Source organism: Heptranchias perlo, chromosome 27 (genome assembly GCF_035084215.1).
Source record: "Heptranchias perlo isolate sHepPer1 chromosome 27, sHepPer1.hap1, whole genome shotgun sequence".
Classification (NCBI taxonomy): Eukaryota; Metazoa; Chordata; class Chondrichthyes; order Hexanchiformes; family Hexanchidae; genus Heptranchias; species Heptranchias perlo.
Window position 1 is genome coordinate 11509535 of NC_090351.1, and position 12092 is coordinate 11521626.

Genomic DNA, 12092 nt, shown 5'->3' on the forward strand with positions numbered 1-12092 from the left:
AACCAATAGCACTTATTGTATTCAGATAGAATTAGCACATCCCTCCATTTTGTGGTCAATAGCCTCACTAACAGAAGACAACCTAATAACTGGGAAGTCGTGTTTTAATAAGAGGTCTCAGGTGTCCACATCACAGATGGCTGATCAAGAGCTGCAGTGGGATTTTTTTTTTTTTAAAAAGCTCCCAAAAAAAATTTTACAGCTCCCCTCACTCTAAATATTCAGCAGTTGATCCAGTAACTGGTTGAGCTGTACAGTCCATATAGGGTTCAGGTTTGATCCCCAGTCTGTGCAGCGTTAGCTGATCTAGGGTGGCAGCATGGGTGCTACAATGAATTCATTGCTCCCATGTTAGACAGGAGAAAGTTGGGAAAGAATCTTCCCCCTGATCGCTGTCCAGTGACCCTTTGCTGGAAGTGCACGCGTGGATGTCTAGCAGAGACTGATGGGCTTGGCTGTGATGTCCCATGAAGTTGAGCAGCCTGGCAACAGAGTCAAAATTTACAGAACCATAATGGAACACTTGGGCGAAGTACCAGAATACAGCTGCCACCCACAGACATACAACCCAGTAAAGAGTTTGCACAGGGTGGGGGGGGGGGGGGGGGGGGGAAGGGGGAGTTTTAAAAAAAAAAATGAAATACATTATGACTGTTAACTGCTGGGTATCTTAATATAATTTACTCAAGATTACACATGTGGTTCAGTAGAAAATCTAAAGCCTTCAAGTTTTTCCACAAATGAAACTATGTATGTATTGTGAATGGTCAATTAGTATCAAATGTAATTTTTATTAGTACAACTGTTGCATTCGTTTCGGTTTACAGAACCAGTAATCCCACAAAGTCAGGAAATCTTACCGGATCGGTACTGGATTTGGTTTGAGTGAAATACCTAGTGAAGTCACAAAAGGAGGGCACTCAGCTTAATGTGCCTATGCACCAACCAAATTAAGCAGATTCTTCAGGAAAGGATTACCAGCCAAAAGACAACATTGCGGAGGATTCTTTCCCAGGTTAAAATAAAAACGCAGCATATTTGCAGATGCATGGCTTTATTTTGCTGTACAAACACACAAACTGTCACTTGCATCTCTCCTTCCCCTTCCCAACAAAAAAAAAGCAACATTTAGTCAGCTATATAGCATCACATTTGATCCAAGTTTTATTTCACATGGAGGAGATTGAGGGAACATAGTTGTTTGGGGAGTGTATAGCATCACATGCATTCTTTAAGTTTATATATTTAAAAACATTTCAAAGTTGTTAGTTACCCATCAACAGTTGAATGTAGCCCATCCTGAGTGTAAGAATGACACATTGATCAGGACACTTCCTCACGAGAGCGGCAAATGTAAAATATAAAAGCTGAAAAGTACTTTTCACAACCATACACTGCTTAAACAGTGCCATATACAAATGCATTGCAATATATGGCATACCATGACACTAATTGTACATTTGCAAAATAAGTTAAATCCAGATATTTTCAGCAAAATTGAAATAATAAACTTTCCTGCAACCAAGGGGAAACTAGATCACAACTGTGCATTTGTACAGCACACAAGGAGTATCATGATTGTCACTTTGGTCAATGCTGTTGCACTCTCTTTTATCTGCTATACAATGCCAACACATGATCATTACTAATCACATTTCAGTATCTACAGAGGCAAAAACTGAATAAGGATGAGAGTAAAGTTGTTCCCTCCATAATGCTCAATGAATCAACATTGAGGAAAAATTGACCACAATTACTGAAGTCTTACACAAAAATACATTAAGAGCCAAAATGCAGCAGCCTCACTTTCTCCCAATGACCATTTCTATCTGAACCTCTTAGCCCTGCCCGCAAAGATCAGAGCAGAAATCTGGAACACATGATCAATTTGCATTTTATTTTTAAGTGGAGAATGGTAACAATTGTTCCCTATCCTCGGAGTGCACAACAAATAAAGCTTGATGCACAAGCATAATTTCAGCAAAATTCGAAGTAGTCTGAAAAGAAAAACCAGATTTAAATTGCACCGAACCTTTGGAAACAATAAAAATTGTGGGGAAAACATGAAAGAATTGAAAAACGCGCAAAAAGTAACCTGTTTGGACCATTTTCATTATGTCTTCAAATGGTGCTTTTGTGCAGCACTAACAGAAGCCTGGAAGCAAGTCTCCAGCACATTCTCATTGCCAGGGAAAAGTATTTACGCATTCTTTAAGAAGGGAAAACCGTAGCTAACAAACAAAAAAAATCACTGGTAAATCAAAGGTTCAATATTCAGAGCCCTCCAGAAGAGAATGGGGAGGAGGGCAAGCTGGAAAACAAGAGTAACGGTGTAATGAAAAAAGACAGAAAAGTTTCATGCAGTTACCTTTGTGACTCTACAATGGAATTTACTTCTGGTCTACTGAACCTGTTGAAATAATTTTAAAAGTCCCCTAAAAAATTGATCAATATAATTTAGTACCAAATCAAATTCTATAATCTTTTTCTCTTTGGTAAAACCTATATTTTTAAATCCGACTACACTGCATAAAAACTAAGTCTGTCTGCGAGTCAAACAGTCAAATATAGTTACAATTCATTGTGTGATTTCCAATGCTTTTGATGAGGATTATGGCACTGTATTTGAAGTTGGTCTTTGTTACTTTGTAGACAAAAAAGTTCAAGTCCAGATTACTCATGAAAGCAAGTAGAAATACACCACCTAACCTGTTTTTAAAAAGCTAACAATTGCAGTTCTTAATACTGGAGGTGGTGTCTCAATCCCTACTTCTTTAGCTATATTTAAAATGCTAGATGTGCTCCCACCACAAAAATTCACACCTCAGCACACATGAATTTTGATTGAACAGTCTTCCAAACATTTTAAACATTCTCTAGATTAAATAAATAGGAAATCCTTCCCAGTGGCACAATACAAGAGTGGCATCTGGGAGTGCCAATAAGGACATGAACAATTGTGCAATATTCCTTGTAAACTGGGCTGGGTTTCCAGTGACCTTTATTGTTCTAACAGAGCTCTCAGATGGTAATTTTGTTTCCTCCAGCAATTTTTGTCCTTCTCCTGAAGACACTGAATCATTGCTAGGGATGTTCCCACATGTACCAGTCGCCCTCCAGTAGCCTACCCTAGTGGCCATTACTCTTGACAGCAAGTGTAAGCAGGCTATTCCAGGGGTGAAAGCTGGAGAAAGCTTTAGGCCCTGCATCACAGGCAAGCTTGATTCAGTCCTCACCCAATGCCCACACACAGAGGTCCCTGGCCAACACTCAATGCTCAGTTACTGCCCTACCAGAAGTCAGTTAATTCAGCAGGGAATTGGACACAAGGCCTTCTAGTCTGAATGGCTCAGGCATTCAATGCCTAAACTCACTAAGCCACTGGGGGGGTGGGGGGGAGGAGAGAAGAAAGAGGGGGGGCATGGCAGTCAGACAGAATGCTCAATCATTACACTCCACCTCATTTGGAATTTGACACTTCAGTCTCACTTCACAATCTCTCTTTCCTTATAATAAATGTCTAATGTATTCTGTGTTTAAATTAACATCACTGGGGCAATATGGAATTCAGTGATCAAAATAGAGTAGAACTGAATTAATGTGCTGCACCAACCCATTCATTAGTAAGTCAGACAAGTGCATAACACAAAGCTTTCCTGATCATTTAAGACTACAGTCCTACTGCATAAGTGTTCCTTCGGTTCTGATGACACTGTACTGTCAGCATGCCCTATCTTATAGGGCTTCACTTTCCATTCATAAAATATAAACTATTAGTATTGAAACATGTAGCCAAGGGGACACTCCCACAGACTCTACAAAAATAACTAGCAGAACTTTACCTGGTGAAGAATTTAACTAGCATTCACTGAAGAGTTCACCAAGTTGTGACAAGTATGAAGTTCAAGGTTTACTTTCACTGAGTTTACTGAAACACACCCTCATATTGTTGATTAAATGTACTTCACCATCTTTGTCTCTTGGGCAAGAATAATAATTATGTAACAGCTAAATAAGTGATTCCACAAAGGGCAATAATAGAGAGAACATGATGGGTAGGACTCAAACATTATACCTGTGATAGCAGATTAAAGAGGCAACAAATGAAGTGGGAGCCAAAAGATGTAGAAAACTGACACTTTGTTAGAATACTGTCTAACACTTCTGATAATCAAGTTGCGCTACAACTGATGGCCTTAAACTTCATACTTCAGTAATGTACAAGAATTGCATGCGTGCTTTACTCGTATAATTCCCAATGTGAAGTTTCATTACATTTCCAGGAAGGTGTGGATTGTATGACCATTTTCCTTGTGAAATGAATGTTCACACCCTAAGAAAATCTTAAATTTCAGTAGGCACTGGCAGTTCCTCAGTCAAATGGGACACCCTTCATGTTCAAGTGTCAGCAGGTTAATCAACTGTGAAGAGCAAAGGCCGAGCCTAATCCCGTTCTCATCCAACATCAACACATGCAGTTCCAGCATGGGCTAATGGATAGCAATCAGGAGCAAGAACCTGGCTGATCTTCCCCCCCCTCCCTGGCCCTGGGTCTAACAGGCAAAGTTTTACTTTCAAATTGCTATGTTTTTGCTGTAAAGAAACATCTGCATGAAACATTAAAACCACACAACTTCAACTCTAATCACAATGGAAATGCAAAAGATCACTGCTTTGTTAAGCACAAGGTAAAGTAGCAAATAGCACATTCAATCAGACTGGAGACATTCACTGAAAAATACATTAAAATGGCAATCATGTCACATGAGCAACTCTGCCATGACCACTTGAACCAGTGCAGAGTGATTGTAGTTTAGACCAAGCAAATGGTTCTCTCATCTATTATATGCATTTATGGATTGTGAATTCAAAAGGAAGATGCAAGAATATCAATATCCATATGAAAGTCCATCATCATTTTGAAAAACACAAGTTTATGCACAAAGGAAACAGACATTAAATCAAGAGCCCTCCGGCATTCAATTCCCAGAACAAACTTTGAAAAATAATTCACAGCGCTAATTTCAGCTACAAAGCAAAATAGGTCAAAATGAATAATTTCTTGTTCTAATTTTGCTCCCTCTTCTCCTGAAGACTGACTTTTGCTGAGATCCTGGCCAATGGGCCCAGACTGTCCTTTGGTATCTTATCCAAGTGGCCATGTGTGAGCATAGACAGTATTAGCAAACCAAACGTAATCCTGTTGTCAATGTTCATACGTGCACTTTCTAGCAGGAGTCACTGGCTACTGATCAGTAGCAGAACTCTGGCTGATTCTCTCTCTCCCCCCTCTCCCTACCCTAGAAGTACAGAGGTCAATTGTAGGTGCTCAAATAACTCAGCACAGACCAGGGACAGAACCTGGGACCTTCTGGTCTGTACAATTTTGTAGCACATCAGGAGATACTTTTCCTTACCAAGCCAATGCAAGGAGCAGAAGCTAACTGGCTTTCCCCCCCACTCAAACAGGTGAAGTCAGGAGGCTACCTCTTGCCAACTGTAGTATGTGAAACTAAGCATTACAAACTTGCCTTTCAACAATATGCAGTGTGGCTATTAAAACAGAGCATCACTGCCTAATCATTAGCAAAATAGTTTTTAATAAAAATTCTCCCCAGGGAAGAGCAGTCTGGAGCAGGGACTTTCAGTGCCTGGAGTGAGAAATCACAGGTTTGATTCTGAAACCACAGAGGTAAAATTGGATGAAATGTCAGATCATTACACATGTTGCCATTGACAGACCCCATTGGAACAGGCTGTCGGCTCATTTGGCAGCAGGACCACGAGCAACAGCAGCTCCTTGCATAGTGTGCTTTGATCACAGCAGCCATAAATCTTGTTCATGCGTGCACATACACTGTTGTAACAGGGATAACTGGACTGGGAATACACATCTACAGATATGAAGATCCAGTTTGTTTTACCATATCCTATAAACTAAGTAGTGCAACATGCCACTAATCTGCACCATCCCACAACAGCAGAAAGGTTAGGATGTCTGTATTTTGGTTCAAAGATTAAACCACAGACTGTCCTTCTCCTTCAATTACCCGTCAAGGAGTCTTTTCAAGTGATTAAACAAATGTACTGGAGAAATTAACCCGCCCCTTTGAAGATGCAGATTTCTCACAAAATTGTTAATCTTAAAAAAGATTTTAGCATGGCTCACAGTGAGTTAAGCTGCAGATAACTCAACTTAAAATCTTTAGCCAAATTCTAAAACTCAGTAGGCATATTATTTCCTCGAACAATTTTTCACTATCCTTATTGGTAGGAAACAGTGGGATCGCAGCTCCAAGCACCCTTCAGTCATCGTGCTTGATGCAAACCAGCCCCATTTTGAAAATGAGTAAAACAAGAAAAAACATTAAAAATCTTCAGCCCCATCCCAAGTATCAATTCCCATTTTTGCAGCATTCTTCTCTTCTGGCTGGCTTCCTCCAGTGCAGTCTTTGCAAATTCCTCACTAATAGTTCCATAATGGATGACAGGGTAAATTTCAAACCTACACTCCTATGTCAGGTAGATTTCCAAGATTAGAATTTTCAATCACTTTTTTTAAAGCTCATATTGCAATAAAAATAGCCCTAAACTTCATTCATTAAACTAATTTTATTTTTCTCCCCATTCTTTCAGCCTCAACTCATTTTCATCCATAGGATCTTTTCCATTCAACTTTTTTCCTTCCCTTGCAATTCCCTCCCCCCTTATCTAATGACTAGCTTTTGCTCCTCAGTGCAGATGAAACTGCACTTAAGTTTACATATCAGTTTCACCTAGGCTGAGTACTTGCACAAACTATGCCCACTTCATCCGGTATACTGCTATGCAGTGTTTCCCCCAAAATTGCAGGCGGTTTTCCCTCTGTGCTTTTTGTTTGATAGGCACCAAAGATAAAGTGCCAGAAGGCTAAGTACTAATCAAACGTTAGCACTGAAAATTATTAAATTGCCAACTGTGCAGGTACAGAGGTTGTATTTTCTCCTTTGCATTATTTTAATATCTGTAACCAGAAATTCTCAAACATTCTTAAAAACAGCAGACTATTCATAGTCAATGTTTTTTAAATTTAATCAGCATTTATCCCGAGGGCCTCAAGCTTACATGCAAAACCCCCAGGGACGCTTTGAGACACAGATTAGTCTCAGCAGCACAATTCATCAGTATCGAAAGTCACAGACTGCTGCTATTCCCAAAAAAGCTGAGATTTCAAAGCAGATTACAAACCATTCAAATTACAAATATCATGGGACACAGGCAGTACTGTGATGCCTCAACCATCTACAAACACAATTCCCATGATGAATATAGACTCCTAGTTTTACCACGAATGCATGCCAAGTAATTTTTTAAATTTGAATTTAGTTTCTGCTGTGTATGCTACAGGGCTGCCGCCTCGTGTATAACTGTTCATACACATTACAGTTTGCAGCTCATTAGGGCAGGAGTCATATAGAAAGTGCTTTACAGTGAGGAGTATATTTAAGACAGGATACTATGTAAGCATCCCTAGTGAGAGCCACAAAGAAGGTCTCCAAGTGTTAAGCAAGGAACAATCTGTTCTGCTAAAAACAAAGATGAATGAGTAATTTGTCTTCTAGTTACTGGTCACTTGTCCTAATATCTCCTATATGGCTTGGTGTCTAATTTTGTTTGAAAACAATGAAGCGCCTTGGGATGTTTTGCTATGTTAAAGGCACTATATAAATGCAAGTTGTTGTTGTAGATACACTATGGCTGAAATTTCCAATCACACTGCAATCATGGCCACTTGTGGGCCATGGCTCCCTGACTCAGCATATAAATGCTGTTCCTGCAGGAACAAGATTCACTATAGAAGAGGAGAACCAGGGGTCTTCAGTCTTGCCAGCGCTGGCTTTAAAGTGAGTTATGCAGAAACAACATTGAGAACTGTAGCTGCGCTTCTATCTTAGAACTGGGCTGCACAAATGGTCCAGCTGGGGATCGATATTCTTTCCCATAAAAATGATTACTGTTGCATTTGGCAATTTGACAAACGACAGTTGGAATTTCGGGTTAAGCACTTCCTATTCATTATCAGTAGCAGTCTTCACAATTATTTAGATGTAAACTGTTTTCTAAAAGAATCTCTATTTGTACAGTCCAAGGCTAGAGGCCTGCTCCAGCGAAGATCCATGTATTAAGATTTGTAAAACTTGTGGACCACGAATACACCAACCAGAACTACAGCCAGAATCCCAAGCATCCACTTGATATAAATATTATCTAACTCCAGAGCTGCTACCTGTTGAGAAAGAAAACAAAAAGCATTAAAGAGATGTCTTTTTACAGAAACAATGTTAATTTTCTTTGAACAGAGACAAGAGCCAAGAACCATAGAAAATGAATCCTATGAGTGCCCCATAAAAGACAACCTACACCTCGGTGAGGATCACAAGATGGATAAATTCTACAGACAATACAAAATACAAGGGATAGGTTTCATTTAATGTATGAAACCACAAACATATTAACTCAAAAGAAAAATCAATTGCACATACTGGAAATCTGAAACAGTCAAAAAAGGCCCATTGGCATCTGGAAAAAGATACGTTAATGTCTCATGCAAAGACCCTTCATTAGGGTCCGTTCTGACAAAGGGTCCCTACTTGAGACATTAACTTACTGTTTTGTTACCGCAAAGCTTTAAACAAGCAGAGGAATCCTGCAATGACACACCTATGTGGGACAACCAATGATAAATGATAATTAGATAAGTTATTAATGTAAGTTTTTACTTCATGAATTTCCAGGCATATCAGTAAGGCTCACAAGCTTGCATTTATATAGTCCGTTTAACATAGTAATACCATTTTTAGTATTCTCAGCAGTATTCCTTTAGAGTAAAGGGTCATTGAGAACTCAAAATGTAATCACACTGTTAACATTGATTCAATCTTAAAGGAATGAATTTGGATAAATCACCACTTTTCTAAAAATGCTCAATGTACAGCATTAAATAGATCCTCTACCCTTTAACCCAATGATAAACAAGTCAGAAGATACTGATTTTCTAACTTACTCTGGATAAGTTAAATGTTTGTTTAGATATCCAAAAATACTTTGTTTTTTTTTAAATATAAAAATCATTGTTGCTCTCTCAATAGCTGACCTGGTTTATTCAGTGAGCAGCTGATCTATACAGATGAGGCAGACCCTAGGATCAACAAGTCTTCTGTGTTGAGTTAGCTGATCTCAGCTGGCACATTACTACTAAAACTGGCCTCGGCATTCCTGGGTTAAGAGGCGGGGGCGGGGGAGAGCACGAGCACGTGCTGCGACTCCCAACAACCTGAGCTGGAAGGTTGCATGTGTGGATACCAGGTGAGGACTGGACTGGGCTGGGCTGGGCTAGGCTATGATAAAATAGCCTGCAGACACTCAGTCAAGGCTCATACACAAAAAATGACCATTTGGGACAGGTACTGAGTGCATCCAGCATGTGCCGGACCCACACTTTAGGAGGAAAGAAAAAGAAAAATGTTCATAGCACTCAATAATTCTTCCATCTAACTACAAATTAACATTTGAAAACAAGCAATGTTTCTTAGCACTCACCCAGCCTCCTTGGGCTGCAATCCACTGTGCAATTCTATTTCTCAAAACAAACTCTGCAATGAATTTTGCGATTTGACTGAGGAACCCCTTCATACCCTTCTGGAAGACGTAAATGGCCATTCGATAGCCAAATCCTAGCAGAGCTATCACACGGCCCCAGTTTATACCACTTTCAAATAGCCTGCAAGGAGAATGTACAATGTCAGCATTAAACTTCAGCTACTGATTTACCAGCAAAGTTACGTACAGAACTTTTAATACAGAATGCAAAATCATGTTGCCCATGTTGGAAAATATGACAGTGCTCCAATATTTGTGTGTTTTGTAGCAGCTGTTATTTTATTATACTAACAAATGTAAGTGAGTAAACAAGAGTTACATATGGTTATCTGATGTGGTCAACAAGGTTCATGACAGACTTGTTGACTTAAATGAGATACACCAAGTTACACCAAATTTTACTAAATCTCAAGTTCTGAACTGTTCAATTTTCATTCAATATCTAAAACCTTTAAATCTAAGTGATATACTACTTTATGCTTGATTAAGCAAGTCTTGTTTTTTTTTGAAATTGTTGAATTTAACATATCACAGCATGATTCCAAATAAGGTAATTCATAGCAGCTGCAGCAGTTAAAATCTGAACTTGAACTTTATTTTAGGATGAAGTGGTGTTGATTTAAACCAACTGGCCCAATATTCTAACTGAAATTCACTTCTGGAACTCGGTACATCTTCTCTATCCCATTGAGCACAAAATTTGCTTTCAGCTGCCTTATCCCCTATGGAGAGCCCTCAAAAGCTCTTTCACATCAACAATTGGAGGTTGAACATGCTGGCTTATAACTGCACGTGTTACTGCCATTTTAGACAAAACAAAAGTAACCATCTACTGTCAACTGCAGTCAGTTAGGCTGACATCAAACACATATGGACCAAACAGAAACTACCTAACCTAACAGCTGGGGGAGAGGAGGGGGATGCAGTGTGCATTTGTGCATCACTTACCATTCCAACTTTTCAGCTAACATAACATTTGTTTGGGCTATTCCCAACTTTTTGTTTTTAAAAAGTTGCACATTGACAACTTATCTGCTATGAATTCCAGTCAGAGGCTTATTTATTGCAAGTAATCTAACTTTACTAAAAAGGTTGGAAAAGGAATACAAGGCAAAATGAGAATTAGTTTACCTGCCCTTTTGCTGTTGTAAAGCAATAATAATCAAGCTATAGTAAAGAGCCTAGAGTCCCGCATCCAAAGGAAGGCAGAAATAAAGGATAGGAATGACAATTAGACAAGATATGAACAGTTAGCATCAGTACTGACAACTTCTGAAGAAAATTAAACCTGTGTGGTTATACCTCATTTTTCAATCTTGAAAGTACAGTTTTATTTTGCTGCACTGACTTAGTTTTAAATATAGTTCTCTCCTGTAGGCGTGGACTCATGCTGAGCATTAATAGCCCACCGTTATCTTACCCAAATAGCCACTCTTCACACATGAGCCCGGACAGTGAGGGTCAGCATACAATTCAACCACAGTGGGGAAATTGCAGCCAAACCCAATCCTGTCCTCTCCAACATACACCAATATGTTTTTCACTAGCACAAATTCAGAGATCAAGAGTGGGGCACTGGTCATTTTTTCCCCATGCCTCACCCAGGGCATCAACTGCAATCTCCCACTGCTGCCCCAGCTAAAATATGCTAATTCAGCATAGACCAGGTAATAAACTGGAGGCCTTCCCAATCAGTATAGCCCAGTACCATATAAGCAGTGCACTAACCTCAGTGAGTTATCAGAGAGTGCATTTGTGTATTTCAAAAATCTGTCCAATTGAGGTGGTCAGGTGTTCAATTTCAGCTGATTAGGTTATTAGGTTGTCATAATTAAAAAAAACACATGGAATGCATTATTTTATGGTGGCATGTTTGAAAATAATAAGCCATTACTAAGGCAGCACAAAGCATTGCATGATGGAATACAGTTAAGTGTGGGTTTATTCCAGCAAGATCCTATAAATTCAAGTTGCATATCATTGGGAGGTGCAGAACATTTATAGAACAATAGCCTAATTACAAAAAAAACAAAGCTTGCTTCAGATCTTCTTTTCCCCTGTTCTCAGCTGCAGCTCAGTTATAACTGCCAGAAGCACCCAAACTTAAATAAGTTGAACACCTGATTACTTTGGCCAACCCCAGAGTTTTATTTTTGGTAGTTTTTCCTCTCTTCAATTCCCCTTTTGAAGATGTGGAGATGCCGGTGATGGACTGGGGTTGACAATTGTAAACAATTTTACAACACCAAGTTATAGTCCAGCAATTTTATTTTAAATTCACAAGCTTTCGGAGGCTTCCTCCTTCGTCAGGTGAACGATGTGAAAATGAAGAGATCGACTCTGCTGCTGGGTTATGGTTCCACAGGAGATGGCCACCCTTCACTACCCCACCTCACTAACCATTATTGATGTGTGAGCAGTCAACTGCAATGCCCCATCACCATGCTGGTTGA

General features: G+C 39.4%; 1 protein-coding gene across 2 annotated transcripts in view; it reads right to left on the bottom strand.

Annotated features, from left to right (window-relative positions):
- Positions 1–1037: 1037 nt before the first annotated feature.
- The window catches only part of LOC137344400 (bcl-2 homologous antagonist/killer-like), a 45311-nt gene continuing 34256 nt past the window's right edge, over positions 1038–12092 (bottom strand). For both annotated transcript variants that reach the window (XM_068007327.1, XM_068007326.1), the window contains 2 exons: positions 9580–9760; positions 1038–8266 (listed from right to left, as the gene is read on the bottom strand). In XM_068007327.1, coding sequence (XP_067863428.1) covers positions 8162–8266; positions 9580–9760 — 286 coding nt within the window. In that variant the 3' untranslated portion in view covers positions 1038–8161. The remainder of the gene's footprint in view (positions 8267–9579; positions 9761–12092) is intronic.